We start from the raw sequence: 25,318 nt of genomic DNA on the forward strand, positions 1-25,318 counted from the left end.
TACCTCCATGAACTTGGCAGTTCTGGTGTGCCTCTTCTAGCCATTATGCTCATATAGATAGTTTAGTCATGTTTTGTTTTGCTGGAAGAGACCAGACAGAGCCTCCGTCCTTTGTCTTCATAGGCATCCAGACAGAATCAGGCTGGTCCGCGATTTCATTTTGACATTCAGTCACAGTACTTGTGTTACTGAATCGATGGATATTAATCAGGATGAGCATTTGTTGAAGCCTTCTTATGTGCCTGCACATGGCCTTGAGGTGGTTATTCAGCAATGCTAGCACCAGATGTGACAGTTTCAACAGTGTATCCAGCCATTCCTCCATCAACCATTGTTTTCACTATTCTTGGAAATTTAAAAATATTATTCTGTCTTCTATCACTGCTGATTGCAGTTATCCCTTTTTACTAGTTTTGTTCTTAGGAAATGAAACCGATTTAAATATGAGCCAACATTAAACCCTTAGGAAAGGTAAATTTGTAAATACATTAATCTATGTATAAATTGGAAAGCTCACCAAATAAAAAGAAAGGATTTAAGGTATGTGATTACCTGGACTCTCTTCTGGCATTAGATTTGGAGAATTTACTCAAAAGCTTAATATGTAGAACCCAATTCCATGGCTCTCAAGGGAGTTTACGCTGTGGCTGAAAATGGAGTTACATTAGAAAGGTGGGCTGGCCCTGGGCAAAACTGCGAGGCAGAAAATGTCTTCCAGCGTCATTGTCCTCAGCTTTACTCCTGGCCTCTGATTCCTCTGGGGACTAGCCTAGGAGCTCAGGGCCTTTTTCCTTTTTTTAACTACACTGAAATGCCTACCTTTTTCAGACTCCTTGCCCGATTAAAAGCAATGCTCTCACCACCCTTCTCTCTCTTCAGAGAGAGTGAATTTTAGCAAAAATTGTCAGTTAAGAACTCATGCCAGTAATAGTTACCTCTTCCAGACAATACATCCTTCAACCAAAACAGTGGATTTGTAACCATCCCAAAGGCTGGTGGGAAAAATCCTTCCATTTAGTTCAGTCTCGATTTCTTGCTCTTTATCGCATGTCACCCTGAAAAACAAGTGTATTCAAATTGGGGTGCCCTGTATCATCCTTTAATTGTCAAGTATGAGCCAATAAAGTAATACAAACAGATATTTTTGGGAGAGATCCTTTTCTCTGTCTTAATATCGCCCACAGAGCAGTCTTGCCATGAAGAATCTTTTCTTTGATTTCCTTTTTGAAATCTTTTTAATGAATTCCTCTTGCAATACATATATTCATTTATAAATAATATATACGATTACTTGTAATTTCTTTAATATTTACATTAGTAGTACTATATTGCAAATATCATTTATCATTGCATTTGTCTAACTTAACTAAATGAACCTAGTTGATTTCTTGTAGTATTCTATTGGATGCAGAGATTAACTATTTTCTTACTGTTGGGCATTTGGAGCATTTCCAGTGTCTGCTTGTAACACACAGACCTGCAGTAAACAAATCTTTCTGAGCCTCTTCTTGTGAACAAGTACAAGAGTGTCTTGTGGGAATATAGCTATAAGTAGAATTGTTAAATAAGGCAGCCCATAAATATGTATAAGGTCTAACCATTGTCCTGAAACTTGTTTTCCTGGGACAATAACTGACAGTGATTTGTTCTTAGGTCTGTCTTTTTTCTCTTATGCTGACTGAAAGTTGAATTTCAGAGTCCTATGGTATCTACCATTCATCTTCACTAGATATTTTGAAAATATTCTCTAAAGTAACTGTAACAGTTTATATTGCTCCTGGCAATATGTGAGATTTCCTGTTTCCAACATCCTCACTAAATTTTATCACAGTGTTTGGTATTTTTTCCCAATCTTTTAGGTGCAAAACTATGTCTGTTATTTCAGTTTCCATCTCTTCAGTTGCTGGGCTTTTCATCTATTTATCAGCTATTTGGGCCTGCTGGTCGTTTGTTTCCTTTGCTTACTTTTCCATTAGGTCGTTTGTTCTTCTTCCTCTAAATTAACTATACTTATATTTTGGATACTCAAACAAATATCATGTGATAATGCTTATATATGGAATCTAAAAAAAATGATACAGATCAACTTTATATATAAAACAGAAACTTTATAAACAAAATTTTTTATACAAGACATAGAAAATGCACTATGGTTACCAAAGGGGAAAGGGGTGGGCGAGGGATAAATTAGGAGTTTGGGATTAACATATACACAGTACTGTACAGAAAATACATAACCAACAAGGATTAGCACAGGGAAATATACTCAATATTTTGTAATAACCTTTAAGGGAAAATAATCTGAAAGAAGTATGTATAACTGAATCATTTTGCTGTACACCTGAAATGAACACAACATTGTAAATCAACCATAATTCAATTAAAAAAAAAAAAACTTTGTATTTTATGTATTGTTTGCAAATATACACTCCTGTCTGTGACTAATATTTTCATTTTGTTCATGCCTTATTTTTTACATACAGTTTTTTTTAAACGTAATTTTATTGATCTTTTCTTTGTTGGGTGTTTTGTGTGTCCTTAAGAAATTCTTTTCTATCCCAATACCGTAAATATGTACTCCTAAATGTTTAAAAGTTTCACTTTTACACTAGTCTTTATCTTTGATTTTTATTTTGTGAATTAAGATCTTGTTTATTATTTTCCCTATTCATAGCCAGTAATTAGCACCATTTATTAAACAGTCCATCCATCTCCCATTTGTCATAGGTCATGTTTACATGTATAAGTTAGGCTGTTGCAAGCTACTTTATTCTGTTATTCTGTTGGTCAGTTTTTGCATGCATACCACTTTGACTTAATTACTATGGCTTATTAATAAATATTGATATCTGGCAGGGCAAAACCTCATCTCCTTTTTGTAGTTCTTCAGAATTATCTTGGCTATTCTTTACTGACCCTTTGTTCCTCAATCTGAACTTCAGTATCATCTTATTAATTTCTCTACAAGGGAACTCTGTTGGGATCTTGATTAAAGTTGCATAGAATTTATACATCAATCTGGAAAAAATTTCCATCTTTAAATACTGAGTCTTAATTATCATTAGGGCATATCTCTATATTTCATCATATTTTATTTCATATATTTCAATGGTTTTATAATTTCCTCCTTAAAGGTATTTAACGTTTTTCTTAGTTTTATTCCTAGGGATTTACAGTTTTTATTTGTTTTGTTTTATTTATTTATTTTTTTTTTTTTTTTGCGGTACGCGGGTCTCTCACTGTTGTGGCCTCTCCCGTTGCGGAGCATAGGCTCTGGACGCGCAGGCTCAGCGGCCATGGCTCACGCGCCTAGCCACTCTGCGGCATGTGGGATCCTCCCGGACCGAGGCACGAACCCGTGTTCCCTGCATCAGCAGGCGGACTCTCAACCCCTGTGCCACCAGGGAAGCCCTGTTTTGTTTTATTTTTAAACGGCTGTTAGGATTACAGAGTTTTTAATTGTTATCTATACTGTTAAATATCTATTTAAACATTTTCTTAATGCCTCAGGGATATCATCATAAATACGAGCTATCATGTTGTGATTGGATTTTGGTTGCATGTCTAAAAACCTAATCTAATAGTTCTGGTGGTTGCTTTAGAATTTGTTTTCCTGGGACAATGACTGATAAATTTCCTTCCATATAGGTAGCTTGCAAGTAGAATGCAATCACGTGTTTTTCCTGGACAATGATTCAAATACTGAAGAAACCCTCCTTCTTTAGGAATATTTCGTATCTTTAGAAAATCACTTGGTCACATTTACAACATCTGCAATCGACTTAACATTTTAAATATTATTTGTCTTTTCAGTTTTACCAGTGGACTCAAGGATGACTTCAATGATGTAGTCATCAGACCTTAGGGTATTTGGAGGTAGACATACTTCAGTAATATTGACACTATCATTATCACCCAGCATAATACATGACATATGATGGATGCTCAGTGAGAATATCATTCAACGAATATCAGTGATCTTATCATTGGAATATTCACGATAAGTTACAAACATTACACTAGACCATACTCTACTTATAAAGAACTTTTTAGTGTTTGACATTTACTGGAATTCTAGGGAAAATCACATTAAAATTTCTGTCTTTAAGTTATTTGTTTAAAAGTCTTACATACCGAATCCATGATGGATGTTTTATTTTCATTAAATCAGCTTTCTAATACAATTTTATATTTGCAATAGCAATGAAATTTGTAGATAGAATCAATCAGCTAATGTAGGCAGGAAAATTACCAAACACTTCAGTCATTATTAAGTCTTCAGGGTGACTATCAGAGTTACCAAGTACAGTGAGCTGCTGGAAGTTTGATATCCCCTTAGGGTGGTTTGCTCAATGAGCAACTGAGATTTTACTAACTTTAGGGCAATATCTCCCTGTGTATTAGCCTACATATGCTGCAGAGCAGAACTGTGTTTTCTGTGTGTCCCAGGGAGGATGAGGCTGTGAGAGGTGAGACCTCTAATAAGGAATCTTGATACTTTCTACCCTGCAGAACGGCCTTTCCTCTCTGACTCTCTCATCACTGACTGGTACAGTGCAGTATCTACTGCTCACTGCCCCAGCATCACTTCTAAATGTTGCCATTAAGGATCTCCAGTTTTCCTGTTTCTTGTTTCTTTTGCTTCCTGCTACTTCCGGTTCAGTTCCCAGCCTTGCATGGGAGGGATGATTTTTCACATACAATTCCTATCAATCAGAGCATGACAGCCATTCAACACTGGGTTCAATCTTTGGAGCGTCAGATCCTCTTGGCAATAGGTGTCTCTTCCTTGGCACTCATGGAAGGCTTCTTTTTTGCACCTTACATTGCTAACATTGTAACCCTGCCTACTTTTTGGTCAGCAGTCATTAGAGGAGTTTGGGATTCTGGAAGGCTGGTCCCCAGATGACTAAAATTTTACTGTGAGTGTGAATTTTAATGACTTCAGTTCAAACTCTTGTGGGAAATCTTGGTGGTTGGATAATTTTTCAGTAATCTAACAACCAAAGTGGAGATGTAGAATACATTTAAAAAATATTTTTAGGGCTTCCTGGTGGCGCAGTGGTTAAGAATCCTCCTGCCAATGCAGGGGACATGGGTTTGAGCCCTGATCCAGGAAGATCCCACATGCCTTGGAGCAACTAAGCCCATGAGCCACAAGTACTGATCCTGCGCTGTAGAGCCTGCGAGCCACAACTACTGAAGCCCATGTGCTTAGAGCCTGTGCTCCGCAACAGGAGAAGCCAACGCGAGAAGCCCATGCACCGCAATGAAGAGTAGCCCCCGCTCGCTGCAACTAGAGAAAGCCCGCACGGTATCTAAGACCCAACACAGCCAAAAATAAATAAATAAAATAAATAAATTTATAAAAAAAAAAAATTAAAATGCAATATATCTCACAAAGTGGGTACACGTGTCTTCTTTTGTATCAGTTTCCTAGGGATGCGGTAATGAGGTCCCACAAACTGGGTGACTTCAGACAGTAGAAATTTATTCCTCTATAGTTCTGTCCAAAATCAAGGTGTGGCAGGGCCACGGTCCCTCTGAAACCTGAAGACGAGAGTCCTTCCTTGTCCCTTCCTGGCTTCTGGTGGTTTGTTGGCAATGTTTGGTGTTCCTTGACTTGAAGCTTTAGTACTTCAATCTCGGCCTTCATCCTCATGTGGTCTTCTCCTCTTGTGTGTCTGTATGTCACCTCTTCTTATTAGGACATCAGTCATGTTGGGTTAGGGCACACTCTAATTCAGTATGACATTATCCTAACTTGATTATATCTGTGAAGAGTCTCTCTCTTTCCCAATAAGGTCAAATCAAGGTCCTGGAGGTTAGAACTTTGACTTATCATTTGGGCTGGGGTGGAGGGGGCACAATTTAACCTATAACATAATTTACTAATACACTCTTAAGTGAGCATGACAGTGTAGGAATGTAGGATGGAGCTGCATTCTGTGATTTTTGGGGGTGTATGCGGGAGGATGTCAGGGAAAATCTTTCTTTCTCCTCTCGTAACTCATTCATTATCTTCTTACTCCCCAGTCCCCAAAATACACTCTCCCTTCATAATATATTGTTAGAAAGTGGGAAGAGGTGTTAAAAAATATCAAGTTTTGGAAATACAGTTTATAAATAGTTTTAGTCTATGGGGAAATAACTCAGCTCTTACAAGAGTTCTATGCTTTAATTATTTAGACTTTTGTAATTTCCATAGGTAGTTGATTGTATTTTTTGAAAATTGCCACGTTCAAACAAAAAAAAAGAATAGTGTTAAACAAGCTGTTATTCTAAGATGTTTGCGATTAGGGCTGATTGTGAATATTTACTATGATAATAGTGGACCAAGTCCTCTATACTGATTGGTCCTTTCTCTGCTATCCAGAATGGAGAAAAAATGAGATTCTGTTTAATAGAGCTTTCCTGTACTTGTTAACTGGTTTCTAGTTTTAAAAGATTAGAAAAGAAGAATTAGAAAATACATTTCATATTGAAATCATACTCAGTTTGATATTCAATTGAGGATTTAAAAGATTGAGTATTAATTGGAATAGCTAGAATTATGTAGGCCACCTTTCTACAACTACAGGAAATAAAAAATCAGTTTAGGTCAGCAAAGTGTATACTGACTATGGAAGAAAGAATATAGGGGTGTGATGGGTAGAGAAAACAGAACGGGAGTTTAGAGGCAGAAAAGAGAGTGTTGTGCTTTTAGTAAAAGCTAGAAGATTTACCATGTCAGAGTGTAGTATAAGCTAAAGCACTAAGAGACTATGTCTGAATAAGAAGTAAAGGAGGGATAATTGGTAGAATTCTTTAAAACTATATATTAGAGTTCATGATTTAATGTAATACAATAACATACTCTGATTAGCTATCATTATAGGTCTTGATTCTCATGATTTGACTAACTCGACAGCTTTTGCTGATGAGCATGGGATGAATAAAAAAGAAGAGGATGTGCCTAGAAACTGGGGGACTAACTGGGCGCTCTTGTAAGATCTTAGGTGGTGTGCTGAGAGTTTGGTTAGGGTAGTGGCTCTGGCAATGGAGAGGACTATGTAATTATTTAAAATACTGATCAAATTAGTAGTACTTTGCCATGAATTACATTTACATGAAGACACAAAGTGAGGTATTTAAATCAAATGTATTATATATTGATAGGATGGGTTATCACTGATATTATACTAAAAGATGAAAGTTAAGGACTAGAGGCTATAAAAACACTATTAGACATCTTTATTAGAAAATATACTATTACAACTACCACTGGTTAGTATTACTATTGGATACCATTTTAAAAAAAAATTTCTTGTGGGCTAGTTACAAACCGGGTTATTTTAAGTTATTTATGCATATTATTTTATTAATCTTTTAAATTGATTCTATTGTGAATCCCAGTTCTTCATGATATGTACATTTGATGGTTTCTTCAGTAGTGAAGGTGCTTGACCGTAAGCTGTCTCATATTTTTCTGGAACCATCTTTGTTTTGCTCTCATTTTAAATAATATTTTAGCTAGGCATAAAATTCTGGTTTGCCTATTAGGTTTTCTCAGCATGTTGGAGATATTATGCTACTGTCTTTTGGCTTGCATTTTGCCATTGAGAAGGATGCTGTCTGTATAATTTGTCATTATGTTGTAGCTGGTCTGTTTTTTCTTTGTAGCTAAACTAAAATCTTCTCTTTGACATTTGTTTTCTTCAGTTTTACTATGAAGTTACCAAGTGTGGACTTCTTTTTGTTTATCTTGGTTGGTGTATGTTGGGCTTCCTGAATCAGAGTATTAATGTATTTATTGAACTCTGGAAAATTCTCATCCATTGTCTCACAAATACTGGCTCTTTTCCATTCTATTTATCCCCTTCTTTGCAATCCCGAGTAGCCTTATATTAGAAAATTTCTCTATAATCTCTACATATTTCTTTTTCTTATCTTTCATTTCTTTAACTATTTGTGCCCTTTTTTGGTTAAGTTTATTTAGTTGTCTTCTACTTCACAGATTTTCTTTTTAATTGTATCTAATTTTTTATTGATTCTTTCTTTTCAGATTTAATATCTGTTATTAAAAATCTATTTGGGGGATTCCTTGGCAGTCCAGTTGTTAGGACTCTGCACTTCCACTTCAGGGGGCCTGGGTTCGATCCCTGGTTGGGGAACTAGGATCCCACAAGCTATACAACACAGCCAAATACACACACACACACACACACACACACACACACACACACAATCTATTTGGTTCAAAGTATCATGGTCCTTAATTCATGCTTTCAAATTCTTGTTCTACTACTATAAATATTTTAAAATGTTATATATTTTATTCCTTATACTTCTATTATCTGAAGTTCTTTAATCATTAATTTTTTTAGTTTAATTATTAAGTTCTTTAAGATCATTAATCCTGCCACTCAGCACAACTACAGTGTTCTATAATTTTGAACTGTATACTCATTTTTTTGAAGCCTTATTTGAGAGATTCCTATGCATCCTTCCAAAAAGCATTTGATTTTGTGTCTGACAAGAACCCCAAAAAACCACCAACCTGAAACTAAATTTTAAAATAACTTCTCTGCTTCTAGTCTATGCAGATACTATAACTGAGTTTCTTACAAACACATGAGGTTAGTACTCTGATTATAAACTATCATTGCCAAATATAAATGAAACTGTATGATTTTTTTTTCTGGATAGGGACAGACGTGTTTCTTTATCACTCCTCTTTGCCAGAGGACACATTTATTTTCTAGTTAATATTTTCACTGATATAGCACTTTAAGCTTCTCAATTTTATTTTGGGCAGAAAACATTACAGAGCTCTTCCTCATGAGGGTCAAGACATTCTCCTGTCCCATCTGTAGCAATTAAAAGTCTAGCTTCTAAATAACTATTAATAACTCTAAGATTGTCAATGCTTCAGAATCAATTTACCATTTTTATTTCAAGGTTGCTAATTTCTGTTTCTTTTTTTTTTTTTTAGCTCAGAGATTGCCCTGCCATTTATAAAGACATTTGTTATATTTCACATGCATTTCCAGGTGTCTTGGAGATATATTCCTTCGTATTCAGTCTCTTACCTCCTCTCATTTAAGTTTTACATAAATCTGTGACATGGAGTGATATTTTATTCATTTTACTGTTGAGTCTTAGAAAGTTTAAGTAATTTTCCTGAGGTCATACAAGGAAAAAGAATGTGAGAACCAGGACTTAAGATCAAGAAGTCTGAGCCCAGGTTCTTCACTGGTATATTCTCATAGACAAAGCACAATTATTTTAAGAGCTTATCCTCCTGATAATTTTGTTACTTAATATTTTGCTAGAAGAATATTAATACTATTAACGTTTTTACTTTACTCGTAGAAGGTTAGTAAGCCTAAGATTTAGAGGAGCCCCAAATTCTAACTGAAAAGAGCTAGTAAGTGATATCCAATTAATAGTGGGAAATATTAAATCTTTACTTTTCAAGGTGGTGGGAATTCAAAATGATTAGCAAAATCTGTCACGTGATGAAGAATTAGTTCTTTTTTGTTCCTTCTTTTAGTCTAGAATTATTTGGCATACATATGCATGATAGGTGGAAAGCAGACTAATTTCCATAGATGATTATGGGTTTCTTATTCTACTGTTAGGTGGGTTGCATTTGAAGAAAAACGTATGTGATTTTTGCATCACAATCAGCAGCGCTTTCAATATGTCTCTAGCCTTAATGCAGAAACATTGACTGGGCATCACAGTGCCTAATGTTACACACTACAGTCTAAAAGAAAACTGCGATGTTTTTGCTTACTCTTGGACAGTTCTATTTTCAAGTTAAGGAAGGTTCTAAAGTTGTCTCTAGGAAAAAAAAAGGAAGTTGAGTCTGATCACAACACAAAAGCATTGTTAGTTGGACATCTATGAATCAAGATAAGCATATCAGATGTCTGATTTTACAGAGAGAGACAAGGACCTTCTTCCATTGTAGTTCCTATTTTATATACCCTCTTGTGATTTTATCTGTTTAAGTATTGACCTAGCTCCTTAAAATTAGAGTGCATGAGGACATCACTTTAGTGCCTAGATTTTATTTAAAAGATCAGTTTAAAAAATATTGCCACAAAGTAATTTATCACTGATTGCGATTGGTGTTAAGAACATACATTTTTCCCTTTCTTTCTTTCTTTCAGCTACATTTCAGCTTTCTTTTGTTGCTGCGCATGGGCTTTCTCCAGTTCTGGGAGCAGGGCCTATTCTTCACTGCACTACACGGGCTTCTCATTGCGGTGGAGCATGGGCTCTACATGTGTGGGCTTCAGTAGTTGCAACACGTGGGCTCAGTAGTTGCAGCACGTGGGCTCAGTAGTTGCAGCGTGCAGGCTCTAGGGTGTGAAGGCTTCAGTAGTTGTGGCGTATGGGCTCAGTAGTTGTGGTGCACGGGCTTCATTGCTCCATGGCCTGTAGGATCTTCCCGGACCAAGGATCAAACCTGTGTCCCCTGCATTGGCTGGTGGATTCTTAACCACTGCGCCACCAGGGAAGACCCAGAACACATTTTTGTTATTGGTTTTTATTGTTTTGCTTGACATGTAACCATTGGCATTGTCCTTGAAGTGGTTAAGTCCTAAACACTGTAGACTTTCTAGGTTAAAAGCCTTATTCCATTATCCGAAGTTTTTTGGCCTCTGGCAAATTAATTTTTATATAATTCAGTTTCCTCATCTATAAAATGGGAAGAGTACCTATCTTGTAGGATGTTAATGAAGATTAAATGAGTAAATGCAGTGCTTAGAACAGTATCTGACACTAAATAAGCATTATGTTAGGATTAGCTATAATCATTAATCTCATTATTCATCATCATCGTCATCAGATTGTGTTTTAGGTTTGTTTTTATCAATAGACTGACTTAGAGCTTCAAGGTTACTAAGATCACAGGCTTTTTTGTGTGTGTGTGGTAAGCGGGCCTCTCACTGTTGTGGCTTCTCCCATTGCGGAGCACAGGCTCCGGACGCGCAGGCTCAGCGGCCATGGCTCACAGGACTAGCCGCCCCGCGGCATGTGGGATCTTCCCGGACTGGGGCACGAACCTGTGTCCTCTGCATCGGCAGGCGGACTCTCAACCACTGCGCCACCAGGAAAGCCCGGATCACAGACTTTTAAGTCCATTAGCCTTAGATTCAATTCCTAGTGTTAAGCTGACCTTGGACAAATTAATAAACCTTTCTAAGCTAAGCCATAATTTTTTAATCTTTAAGTGAAGGTAATGTTGTTCACCTCATTGTGAGATTATAAATGTAAAGTGCTTAACATTGTGCCTGGTACATAGTATTTTATAAATAGCTATTATTACATCTTGCATCATGGTATACATGGAAGGAGTTCTTGAGATCATTTAGGCATGTGTTCTTAGTTTCTGGAGAAGAGGGAGATGAGCTAAAGGTAAGCAGAAGTGAGGAGGCAACACTAATTAACATTGAAGAGATCCACACAATCGGGCAGAATAGATTTTAGCAATGCTTCCATTTTTGGACATGATCTCTAGCTGCATCTGTTGATTATTGAAAATATTAGATTTGGGGATTCTCAAATGTAATTATAATGTGTAGCACATGAAGCAGAAGAAGCCTTTAGGCTACATTCTATAAATGGTTGCATTTCCTGGTTTTGCCAGCTCTTTGTGCCAAAGCCTTGACTGGAGTATTTAAATAGGGCACACTTGGTGGGCGTTTATGTATGTGCGTGCTTATGCATTTATACCTGAAAAGGTTCTTTAGCTTGGAATTGTGTGAAGGTAACAAATGGGTCTGTTAAAAATCACTGAACCCACAATCTACTGTGATTATTAAATACGGTTGCTTACCCTTTGGTTATATAGGGCCTCTTATAAAGGATGCACAGTGGATTCATACAGGCTTTTTATTCCATCCAAGTAAGTGTTGGGTTAGTGTGAATAGATGGTGACCTCTGTGTGGGCTTGGACTGAATCAGCCTCGGCTGCCATTGTCCTCTCTCCTCTCTCCAATGTGCCAGGATGCCTGCTTCGTACTTCATGGTCCTGAATACCATCTGGCAGTGGCTTAGAATTTTGCTTGTTAAGTCCAAGTTTGCCCAGTCATGCTTCCGTTCTGTGTCTCTTAAATAAGTTCTCCACATCAGTGGGTTTTTTGACATCTGCATTTTCTTCCCCAACTTTTTCTGCAAATTCTTTTTTGGTAGGAAAAGCTACTTGCTGTTCAGAGAAGGAACTGAAAATGAAATTCCCCTTCGTTGTTCAAAACCAGTTCCCATACTTACCACAAATCAGACACCTCCCAGTGGTGCCCCAGGGCAATTGCTTGTCAGCCGTTCCATCTTTATAGTATGTGAGTGAAGTAAGAATTAAACAACCATGTGTATTTGCTTTAAAAATCCATGTTATGGGACTTCTCTGGTGGCACAGTGGCTAAGAATCTGCCTGCCAATGCAGGGGACAGGGGTTTGATCCCTGGTCTGGGAAGATCCCACATGCTGCGGAGCAACTAAGCCCATGTGCCACAAGCTACTGAAGCCTGCGCGCCTAGAGCCCATGCTCTGCAACAAAAGAAGCTACACAATGAGAAGCCCGCGCACTGCAACGAAGAGTAACCCCAGCTCGTCACAACTAGAGAAAGTCCGTGCGCAGCAACGAAGACCCAATGCAGCCCAAAATAAATAAAATTAAATCTTTTAAAAAAAAGTCCATGTTAGTGTATTAATCCTTATCATGCTGTCATACAGAGTGAAATACTAATGTCAGCATGACCAGAATATTCTCTCCTTATAGGCAGACCTACCTAGGAGGTTAAATTATATTCCCAATGTGAGTTTATTAATTTGTAGTGAGAACTCTATTTGCCAAGGAACTGGGCGCCTACATTCACTGGCAAGTACATACAGTGTAATTTTCAAGTCATTTATCACTCATTTTCCACTAACTCTGAAGGAAATAACCACTAAGGAGCACAGAATGGGGCTCCCTTTGCTTGAGAGCAGCCTGCAAAGGCAGAAGGACCGTGGACTGGCAGGTGAATGTGAAAATGGCTCCGCATCAAAACAGTATCCAAAAAATCTGGGAATACAGGGAAAAGAGCACATTTATTTGACTTTTTTTTTTTCAGTATAACAATTGGATCCATGCTTTAAGTTTTTATGTACTTTATAAGAAACAACGTTCTGGAGGTTTAAGAAAAATATTGATAATATTATTTGAAATTTTAACTAGCAAATCAAGAAAAGTAGTTTTGTCATGTTTCCTGACATTCTGGATACCCTACATTATTTTGACTGTGGTAGTAGATCTCATTTCCAGCGGAAGGAGAGAAAACGTTACAGTTCATTGACTTTCTGTAATCTTCATGCTTTCATCTCTCTTTCTATACTTCTCTTTAATTTCATGAAACTAGTGTGATCCGATGGCATCTGTTTCCTTTGGAAATATTAGTCGAAAACTGAATTAGTTCACAGGAAAGGGGTCCTAGACCCCTCAGGCCCACTTTTCATTTAGGGTTTGATGTTAAGAAGTTAGAGGGGCCCTGAAATCTCTCTAGTGACCCAGACCTGCTCAATATGGGGCTGAGGAACTAATTAATAATAATGGAGGGTGTATTTGTCTGGGACATTCTCATCCACACTCTTTGTTCTTTAGAAATCTAGCAGGGAATTGGAGGAGAAGAGAGGTCAGCAGTGTGTGGTTGGTCTCTGCCTTCTCTCAGAATCATGGCTAAAAGCTATACATTGCAGGAATAAAGAAGGAAAAACTTAATCTCTCTCTCTAGATACAGATACAGATATAGAGATATAGGATATATAGATACACGTATACACACACACACTTTTTGACCACTCTTACTTATTATTGTAGCTGACTATGCATCCTCTACATACTCATGAGTCCCAGCTCCCCAAAATGCAGCGTCCTCTTTCTTGAATTTCCAAATGCCTGATCAGTGGGTGTTTCTCTACAGATGTTCTTCAGATGATCCTTGTTAGTGAGTCATTCAGAAAGATCACGATGCTAGTAAGTAGAGGGCAGGAATCGTGACTTCACCTTGAATATCCACAACTTAACAAGTGTCTACCACATATCAGGTGCTTAATAAATGCTTATTGAATGAATAAAAGGATGAATGAAATGATATATAACTCCTTATATACTTTGCACCCATCTATAGATATGATCATACAGTCAACCCTACAAACTCAAGGCAGTGTAGACAGGACCGTTACTCTCTAACCCTCCAAATTTCCCTCACCCATAAGACTGCATGTCACCCTGTTGGGACATGTTTTCCTCTCAAGGTTGATGTTTGTTATAACCTTACTTCACTTATTTTAAGAATGTACTTTTGAGTTGGAAGGAGAGAAGACTGTCTGAGGTCCATCATGACCCTCGTGACAAGCTATTGATCACAGAATTGAAGAAAGCTTTGATTAACACATTTTGGAAGTTTGTCTTTTTGAATTTAGGGTTTTGAGTTATCTTCAATCAATTTTGTTCCTTACCTATTGCCAGATCCTCCCACCGAACAAAAATACTTTTGTTAACTGTATTTTATTACAATTGATATCCTGATGTTGATTTAGATGTGGTCCTTCTGTGATCTCTCTTAATATAGGAGCCAGAATGATGGTGACATGGATGCCTCCAGTCAGTTCAGTAAAGAAGACTCATGGCTATAATCACATTTAAGAAACTGCCATTTCTCTGTGATGACTTGGAAATCAATGGCAGTTCAGAAAATAAAGCATAGACTGTGCCATTTAAATCCTAGAATCTGATCATTCTGTTTTTTTCTCCCTCAAACTAGTGAAGAAAATCAGTTTTCTCCATGTGATATTTTAAAATATAGCTTAATTAAGCTGTAATTTTATAGCACCATTTACCATGTTCATGATACCAATTACTTGGAACATTTTTTTTGTTGTTTCTAATTTTGAAATGTGTGGTAGAGTTTTCTATCCTTAATCACCGTTTCTCAATATAGGAATTGTTCCTGTGCTTTGTTTAGCCAAAGACTACTTTAGAAAAAGTTAAGTTGACTTGTTGTTTTACAGTATAACAGTTTCAAGTGTCGTTTGTTCATCTGCAGCCTCTAAGATGCAAATTATATAATGTGCTTTCTTTATACTTCCTACTTGCTTTTCTTTGTATTTGTATCTAAGCTGGTTGAAATCAATGGTGCAAGTATTATTTAGTTGTACTAATGACAGTAATGAGATTCCATAGGAACTTACAAATATATTTGCACCTAAGCATAGTATCAAGACATCCAAACTGGTATAAAAAGGCTTAAGTTATGTGGACTAACTTGGGGACAGTCAGTTGTGAATTTGTGAAGCCATACAAAAACAGAAGGTTTCCAGAGAAATATACTACAGTAGTAAATTGCAGCAAATTTAAACTCAGAGTCAAGAGACCCAGCTTCTGGTCTGAACTCTGCCCTTAAGTTGGCTGTGTGACCTTGAGTGAGCCATATAAGGTTCTTGATACTTGGCTTTTCTCCTCTGAAATTAAGGAGTTGGACTCCACCTATGAGCTCATATTCCATATCTTTCAAACACAGGTAGTAATTTAGATCCTGAAATAGGTCATAGTGACTTGATATCAATTGTTATCTATCTTATCATTTGTCTTCACAACATGCCAGAAACCAGATTTTTTCCCTCCAAAGCTAATTGGCAACACCTTTTATGTTTACACTATAAATTTGCTTAAAAGTTTGTGTACCAGCAAACTAAGCATCCCAACTTGAATGACTAGTTAGTAGGTATTTAACATTTGGAAAACTAGGGGGAGTTGTTTGTTCATTTCTCTACGCGAGGTGTCATTTTCATAATCTGGATGATGCAGCATTAGTTCTCAGGCAATGGTTGATGTGTGTTTGTTTTGGCATTTTCCTTCTCCCTGAAGGACATCTAAAAATATTCTCTCAAGATTTATCGATTTGAAAAGAGGACTAGATTTTTATGTGTGGTTCAGAAGAACACATGGAAGACCAAAATAATTGAAGAAAAAAATTTAACAATTAGAGGTCTCTCAAATTGGAATGATTTCCTAAGGAGGCAGAGGTCACACCTGAGTTCTGCATCTGCTAAGATTTAGGCTTCATGATGTCCTCTGACATATTCTTAAATTCTGGAATTTAGACATTAACTCCCCACCCCACCACTACCTTCCTATTCTGCCCTTTTTTTTTTTTTAACACAGTGTCTTAATTAGCAAGAGGAAGCCAACATCCTCTCTATTTGCATGTTGAGATGGTGAGCCTGCCTTTTTCATTCAGAATTAGATGATAGCATTTTTTTATAGATCTTTTTTTTTTTTTTTTTTTTTTTTGACAACTGCGCCACCAGGGAAGCCCGATGATAGCATTTTTGATGATCCTATTATCTCTGCTGTTCAGTCAGGATGCCACTTATGGCGTTGTTTTTCTTTCCTCATCACATTAAAAGATTTTTTTTGAAATCATATTTCAACTACCAAGTACTATATATCAGTCTACTGACATTTCAGTTGGTTTTGATTTGTAGTCAGGGTTATAGAAGAATAAAGATACTAATCAATAGAAACATTTATTGACTTAAGAGTATAAAGTCAACTGCATGCTTTTTATAGAGAGACTTGTCTTACATATACAGGGTTATTGAAATTTTGGATTTATAAACAGAGATAATTTATTGGGTGCTTACTTGCTTTACAAAGTAACTTACTTGCTTTACAAAGTAACTTACAATAGGTTTTGTTTAATTATATGTTTGATACAGCACAGATATTTCAGAAACACTTCCACTGCACAATGAAATTTAAAGTTACCATGTTTATCAATTTCTTTTCTCTTTATTTTTATAAAAATATTAAGTGACATCGGATTCAGTATTGATCCTCTGCACTCCATTTTTCTTTTACGCTTAGCACATCGCTGTTTACTGTTTCCAAGTCTGCGGTCTTCTACTGCATTTAAGCAAGACGGTAATCACCATTTTATGGAATGTGGCTCTTGCTACATTTATCAAGTCCTTGCAGAGGTTCCAATTCCTCCAGGTAGCCTAAGAACCAAAACAAGCACCAATTTGGAAACCAAGCACTAACACCATTTCTTTTGGGGGGAGGGGGGTTATATTCTGCCTTAAAGCGATACGTTTTTATCAGGCAGATGTTTTCTTGCTTCTTAATTATTGTGTACACTAGCAGTGAAGTCAGTCACAAAATGCACTTCCAAACCTTTATCTGGGAGTTCACCAACTATTCTTGTCGTATTGGAGAGGATCGCAGTGATAGTGGTAGCTGCAGTATTAATGGTAAATAATGAGTAAGCTCCCATTACTGGCAAAGCCTTGTGCTGGGTGCTTTGAATGCATTATCTTTGATCTTTAACTCTAATGACAGCCTACGAAGTAGCTGTTATTATTTCCACCTCTATTTTATAGTTGAGGGGACTAAAACACAGAAGTGGAATAATCGTTGATCTCACAGTTTAATAATGGTTGGAAGGAGTCAGGTGTGACACTTGGTCTTTGTTAAAGATGTATATTCTCTGTTAATCCACGGGTTAATATATGTAAAACTTTTAGAACAATACTTACAAACTAAACCTTTATACAGAAGTGTTGTATACAGATTAATTAGTATTATTTCCCCTTAGTCACTTATTTGGAGATGTTATTTTTTTCTTCTTTCCAGCAGGTGGTAGTGGCTTGAGAGGATCAAAGGCTTTATCATAGAAACACTGCTCTGAGCTTAAGTCTGTAATCAAGTTTATGAGCTTGAATACAAGAGTGTATATAAAAGAAACAGGCAGCTCTGGTGTCCTCTCTTTATTGCTGTCTTCCAGCTCCTACACATGCATGCTATTTCTTAGCTAAATATTTTAGTCTTATAGAAAAAGCAGTTCTCGGGGAAAATAGCTAATTTTATTCTGATAAACTCTCTTATCATTTTGTAATATAGATTACAAACGCATTAAAGCTATAGCCGACTCCAGAGTGCCTTTCCTTTAAAAACTTTAACAACATGAAATCATTTGTATCTGCTTAAAGTGAGTTTTTAGTTTTAATTTAAATTGGATTAAATCATCTTTTATTTATTGGAGGGTAATCTCAGAATTTAGTGTGACATTTCCTTTTGCAGAGTCACATTTGCTAATGTGGATCTCTCTCTGTCTCTGTCTCTGTCTCTCTCTCTCTGGGTCTCATTCTCTTTGTCACGGACATCTCCCGAGAGCCTTCCAGGAGTGCCTGGTGTGGTCCCCAAGCTCCACCTGACAGCTCCATCCTGCTCTGTGCCATCCCCTGGCTTTGAAGCAGTATTGCTGACCAAATAGTCAGCATCTGGATGAAGTGCCATTATACTGACCTCCTATATGAAAATCTGATCTTGAAAATCAGTTTGATTAGGCATGGTTTCTCCACAAGCTGGAAGGGGGTGTGACTGGACTCTCCTCTTAGGGCCCTTTTTTCTGAGAAGAGCCCTGCCTGAAAGGTCCATTCTTACCTGAGCTATGACTCATACCATTTAACCTGAAAATTTGGGACCAACCATGTAGCTCCCTCGTTTCACGTGCAGAATAAATCTCCCCCTTCCTTGAATAAGTGGATCCCTTCCAACAGCATCTGACTTACCCATTAATACCATGTACAAATGTGTCCATTCTTTACCTAGGGTGACCCTCGCGCTATTTCATTAGATTCACCTTGGTGTATAATGTTCTTTCTTGCTGCACTCTACAGAGTGAGAATGAGGTATACTTCTCCCCACCACTCAGATATTTGCTACTGTCTTTTTCTGGGCGACACAGGGTGGGCAGAGAAGAGATTTATGCAAGCCTGTGGCAAGGGTAGAACACTGGGATTGAATATGTACCTCCTAACTGCCAGCCTCTACCTTAAAGTATATTTAGGTCTCTAGAGCGATACATCTTGAAAATTCACCAGTATGACAGTGAATATTTAAACTTCTCCCATGCTGCTGTTATATATTAAGCCACTTGTTTGTGCCTAGGCATAAAGACTAACCTGGCTGGCTGTGTCATAGATGGTAGCCTCTTTTAAAAGTCCAACAGCACAATATATTTCCTTACACACCCACATTTCTTAAGTATAAAAAGGATCACTGTGAGGGTTTAAATAACTACAACACTGAGGGAATTACATTATATTTTGATCTGCCTGTAAAATGATGAGAAGAGTTTTTTATTTTGCCTTATATCTTAGGATAAATTATAGGATGCATGGCCTTTCAGTGATATAATTGACTTTATTTAAATCAACTCGGTTTTGATGAATAGATGAGAAGTATCATTTTATAAATAAATATTGAATGACTTGTGTCACCCTAATTTAATTAATTGGTCATATTAACTCTGCTCTTCTGGTTCATTGAAGCATTTCTACCCCTGTGTGTTTTCTGCTCTGTGAAGCTTCATTATACTTTTTCCTAGTTCTAGTTCCTAGTTCTGTGTTCTCCGGGTGGATATCCACCCCATGGGGCCCATCTCACGTAGTGAATGATCTCCCTTTGTTTCCCTCTCCTGGGGTGCAAATGTGTACCTGTCCATTGTGTTTGGTCCGTATTCACCATCACCACCTCGTCTCTGGTTTCCATACCTAACCAGTCCCCAAATCCGTTGTTTCTCTCATGCAGATCTCATTAATACTCCCTTCCTCTCTGTATCCCGTTCCTATTTCCCTGGTCCACGTCTTCTTTACTGCTCCCTCAGATTATAACCGTGTTTTCCTATTTTCTCTACACCAGTCTTGTCCCTTCCAGTTTATTTTATATAATGTGACCAAAATAAAAATCTATTAAGTCATTTCCCTCCCTGCTGAGGACACAGTTCAGATCTCTTCCACAGTGTTCCAGGCCCTGGTGCCTCTCTTCCCCACACCCCTGACTCACTGTGACTTTCCAGGTGATTGCATTTCCCCATACTCAGCGCCCTGCTCCAAGTTCTGGAGCCTCGTGGTGTTCCTGCTGCCTCGGGTTTCCTTCCTACCTTCGTCTTCCTGGTGAATACATTTTAGTTTTTCAAAGGCTGTCAACGTTGACAGCTTCCCTCCAGCCTCATACTAAATAAGTAAATCACTTCCTCCTCTTCTTTGCCTTCATTCTTAATCATATGTCTATGATGGCATGTAATCACTATTATAAGTATGTATTTACAACGTGTGTCCTCATTAGATTGTGAATTCCTTGGGGCCAGGGTGTTCTTAGTCACCTTTGCAATTCCATAGCCTGGAAGAGAATCTGACATGAGTATGTGCTTAATAAACATCTGTTGAATCGCTTCAATTGTCTCATAAATGTTCTCTATATTAGAGAGTAGCTTCCTAGCAGACAATTGAAAGAACAGACTTGGGGTAACTCTGTAGTCTGTTATTGTCTGATTAGCTCAATTACGAGTACAGAGTTCATGAGGCCAAGGTCTTAAGTTTCATTCCTCTCTGGAGCAGTTAACTTTATTCTTCAACTGTTAGAAACCAACTAGCCTAGTGAATACCACTGGTTCCAAGGGATTTGCAGAGTAAGAATGATTAAGGTAAGGCAAATTCATCTCAGTTCTTAGACAAATTGAATTAACTATATTCCTTATTGATGCTAAACACATAATTTTACACTTGGGTTTTGTCTACAGCACCTGTCTGGGTGCACTTATGAGTTTGCCTTGAAAGTGTCTGCTGCACTGAGGGAGCTGGTACCACCTGGTAATAGTGGTTTTGCAATGAGAGCTGTGATGGTCCGTCCACAGATCTTTACGACTGCCAGCCTCTGAGCCTCCCGTCTACCCACGTGTGTCTCCGTGTCTGTCTTCCAGGTGAGACGATGCGCATCGCCTCTTCAGAGTTCGCTGATGATCCGTGCTCCTCGGTGAAGCGTGGCACCATGGTGCGAGCTGCCCGGGCTCTGCTATCAGCTGTAACACGCTTGCTCATCCTGGCGGACATGGCAGACGTCATGAGACTTTTATCTCATCTGAGAATTGTACGTATGTAGAACTTATCAAAATGTGCTTTATGTGGGTAGCAACATGGACCATGGCACTGAACTGGACCAAAGATATTTCGCTGCTCACCAGATCACTTGGTTACTCACCCAAGTGGTATGCCCCCAAAATAATACATCTTTCAAAGCTACAGAAGATTCACTTGAATTGTTTTCCGTCTCTCAAAACACAGAGTTTGGATTTCCCCTTAGTTCTTGGCGTACAAAACAGTGCATCTTTCAGGCTGCAGAGGCCATGCGTGGTGTGCCTGCCTGGACTTTGTCTTGAGATTCAGAGCAGCGCTGGTCCCTGTGGCAATTAGGCCAGGCCGGCTCTTCTGGGTAGCTGGCCACGTGACCACCTCTGCCCAGCTAAATATGGATCCCACGTTGCATTGTATTGTGTTAACTGCTCCAGCATTGCCCTTTTGTAGAATTACGTACTTTGAACCTCTCTTAGTCTGGCAATAAAAAGAAGCCTTGTCCATAGCACTGATGGCTAGAATCAATCTTGTTGCATCAAGCTTGGCATCTAACATTCCTGGATTGGGTCTCTGGGCGCATATGTGCCCCACCAACCCCTAGAACTCCATGATATGTGCCTTGCTTGTCAGGATTCCTTGGTTCCTTTTAAGTCTTCTGTTTCTTAATGGAAGTGGAGACTTGCCCTGGTCACAAATTTTCCTGGGTCACGTGCAGCCCTCCCAGCCCTTGACAGCTAGGCCTTTCTCTGTTTTTCTAGTTGCTCACTGGTATCTAGTTGCAGCCTGGGTGGACTCACCCTTTGATGATGTAACTCAGTTGCTTAGGAATGTGGCTTCTGCCTAGAGGGTCTCTATTCCATGCCCTTATTTTCTTTTTCCATGAAATGAACAATGAGGGGGCAGGTGAGATAGGAAATGAATCATGGCAGCCTACTCTTACCTCACCTTCCATATCAGATTTGTCCAATATGGAGTTTCATTAAGAAATTTCCAAAATCACAAGTGTTCTGTGTCAAAAAATCTTGGGCAGGGTCTTAGCTGAGCTGGCCCCAATAAAGGAGCCAAGATTTCCAAAATTTTGTATAAACTCTGCAGTATTATGAAAGGCCTCAAATTCCAACATCCCCAGCCTGAGTTGCATGGTCATAAACCACAAAGCAGGTTTAGCTCTTCATGGTTTCTCTTCAGGTTCCTGAGGAACCAGGGGACCCAAAGCAGAACCTGCTTGGGAATTTTTCTCTCAGACTTTTCTCAGAGAATAAGCCTCAGAAACCCGGGAAGGCTCTTGTAAGTTGGATGAGGTGAGCAGTTTGAGGATAGACTACCTATTTCACAGGATACTGAGGGGCAGTGTAACTTTATGAATAACCTTATGGCCACTGGAGTAAGACAGCCTACGTCTAATCTTGGTTTGGGGTCCACTTGTCAGCCTGTCCTAACCCACCACATAAAGCCTCCACAGCATAGAGAACAGAGGGGTGGTAGCCAAAGGGGGGCGGGGAGGGAGGGATGGGAGGGGAGGCTGGGGTTAGCAGACGGAAGCTATTATCCAGAGAATGGATAAACAACAAGGTCCTCCTGTAGAGCACAGAGAACTAGATTCAATAACCTATGATGAACCAGAATGGAAAAGAGTCTTAAAAAGGAGAATCTATACATATGTACAACTGAGTCACTTTTGCTGTACAGCAGTAATTATCGCAACATTGTAAATCAACTATACTTCAATAAAATATATGTGTAAAAAAAATAATAGGGCTTCCCTGGTGGCGCAGTGGTTGAGAGTCTGCCTGCCAATGCAGGGGACACGGGTTCGAGCCCTGGTCTGGGAGGATCCCACATGCTGCGGAGCAGCTGGGCCCACAAGCCACAGCTACTGAGCCTGCGCGTCTGGAGTCAGTGCGCCATAACGAGCGGCCGCGACCGTGAGAAGCCCACGCCCTACGATGAAGAGTGGCCCCCGCTCGCCGCAACTGGAGAAAGCCCTCGCACAGAAACGAAGACCCAACACAGCCAAAAATAAACAAATAAATTTAAAATAATAATAAATGAAACTTCCTTAGGTCTCACACCCCATCTGTTAGTAGGGGGCTAGTGATTGTGCAGTCCTCAGAGTTGTGGGGAGGTTTAAACTGGGGGAATTCCTTATGAAGCATTCATCACGGAGTCCGGTGCAAAGTAAGTGTTTGGTAAGTGGCGGCTATGTCACCATCGTCAGATCCCGGAACTGCAGTGCTGACTGTTATTTCTGCAGCCCCGCCTGAATTATGTGCTTCTTTTAGGCTACAGATGACTTTGTTCTCAAGTGTGTTGGAGAAAAAGTTTTGTTACCTTTCTCTTCCAGCCTGCTTAGTCTTCAAAGGCAACATTTTAAGAAAGATCTTTCCCCAGATGGACAGTCTTCCTTTACCAGGAGAATAGGACTGAACCTAAGGAAATTAACTTTACATCTTGTATGTTATCTGTGCCGTGGAAGGCCATTTCAAGCCCCTCTTGAGGATTGATGAAGGCTAAATATTCTCCCCGAATGGTCCACACGTGGAGGGTGCTCGTGCAATCGGGGCCTGTAGTGTGATGTACGGCACCAGCTGCTGCCTGCAATCCTGCCTCTATCCACCTGTTTTGACCAGTGCTGTCGGTTGATAACATCACACTGCAGCCTGTCTTCATGTGGAGTCAATTATATCCTCTTCCCGACACAGCAGATTAAGAGAAGTTAAAAAAAAAAGATTTAGCACAAAATATGGAAAGGTCAACCCAGCAATATTAAGTAGTCCTGTCAGACTGTCAGTAGTAAAATTAAAAATGATTGTAGACTGAAAAACACATTTGTTCTACTGAAAGCGCAGCCTCTGCAGGGAACAGCGGTGGCGGAATGGTGCCCTCTTGTGGATCAAATGGGGAACTGCAGCGTCTGGTGCTAGCGCTGAATTACTCAGGCGGGGTGTGTCATACTTGGGTTCAGGTCAATCAGGGTTTCATACGATGGGACTATTGTTCCAATCCCCTAAAAAAGACAATGTGTCAACAATTCTTTGCAAATGAACATGGTATATAATTCTGCTTGGCATTTGTATTCTTTTCTATAGAAGCACATCCTCTCATAAACAAGTGTTGTCTGCCAGCATCTACTTACTTGTTTTTAAATCAAGATGAAGGAAATAGCTTCATGTATTTTGATGGAGCAGGTTAGAAATTATCATCTATACTTTTATCAAGACTTATGCCAAATAAAAATGAGTTTCCTTACCAAATGGTTGATAGAACATAGATGAGAAAAAGAGTGGCAGGCGCTTTCTAACGGTAATAAAGCAGTGACTTGATTTGGGGTCGGGACATTGATTAACACAGTATAAGGAGTCCTGTAGCTTCCTGCCGTGTTAACCACTGCCAAGGTATTTTACCTTTAAGCACTTCAGATAATATTTTACTTTTCATCTTTCAGGCCATATGCCCAAACTCTATTGCCGTTCTTTCCAGATACTGATTTTTCTCATTTCTGAGTAACTTACAGGAATATGGAGGGAATTGCCTTCTTATCAGAAACTTATTTTCATGCCTTTCCATCAGTAATTCACTGAGCAGATGAAGGAGAGTCAATTTATTCTCCTAAAATGCCCGTCTTCATTTTCTGCCCTGCACCCTCTAGGTAATTGTTGGCAAATTGAGTAATCTTGAGCAAAACTCATTCACCCTCTGAACATGAGTAAAGAACTGGGAATTCTGCAGAGGTTGTGTGATTTGGCAGTGTGTAGGTTTTTGCATTCTGCTACCTTAAAATTACATTTGCACACTTAAGTTTATATGCCTGCTAAGGAGTCCATCTTTTCATATAACACATAGATATTCTGGCTGCTCAAATTAAGCTACTTGCTCTATTTTGCAAGTATTTGTGTGTGCTTTAATGTTGAGCTCTCTTTTGAATATATTAAGGATTCGTATGACTGCTGAAGGTTTTTGCTACTGTAGTTATTTAGAATTCAGGAAGATAGTGATGGAACAGCGAGTGACATATAGTTCAAAGCCGAGTTATCGCCAAAGAGGGAATTTGATGTTCCTGAGCGAAGCTAAAGGAATCATTTGCACATCAGACATCATTAAAAACTACTGAATTATAATCACTTGTATTGTTGAAGTTGCTGGTGAGTGATTCCCTACAGACACCTGGTGTATCCTGCAATCAGTTGACATTATCAGTGGAGATGGAGTTGTGACACTTCACTCTTTGAAAGGACTCCTGCATTTCAATCAGTGATCAAGAAGAGCGATATTTATTTTCCCTAAACTCTGAATGAATGCAATCAGAGTATACTGTCCAATTCTTAGCGTTGGTGATGTCATTACACACAAACTCACCTAGCCATGT

General features: G+C 38.7%; 1 protein-coding gene across 2 annotated transcripts in view; it reads left to right on the top strand.

The window, feature by feature from the left end:
• Window positions 1-25,318, top strand: part of CTNNA2 (catenin alpha 2) — a 1,017,322-nt gene that overhangs the window by 191,851 nt on the left and 800,153 nt on the right. For both annotated transcript variants that reach the window (XM_024766408.1, XM_024766409.1), the window contains exon 3: window positions 20,802-20,968. In XM_024766408.1, the coding sequence (XP_024622176.1) occupies window positions 20,802-20,968 (167 nt within the window). The remainder of the gene's footprint in view (window positions 1-20,801; window positions 20,969-25,318) is intronic.

Source organism: Neophocaena asiaeorientalis, unplaced genomic scaffold, assembly GCF_003031525.2.
Source record: "Neophocaena asiaeorientalis asiaeorientalis breed wild unplaced genomic scaffold, Neophocaena_asiaeorientalis_V1.1 scaffold255, whole genome shotgun sequence".
Taxonomy (NCBI): domain Eukaryota; kingdom Metazoa; phylum Chordata; class Mammalia; order Artiodactyla; family Phocoenidae; genus Neophocaena; species Neophocaena asiaeorientalis.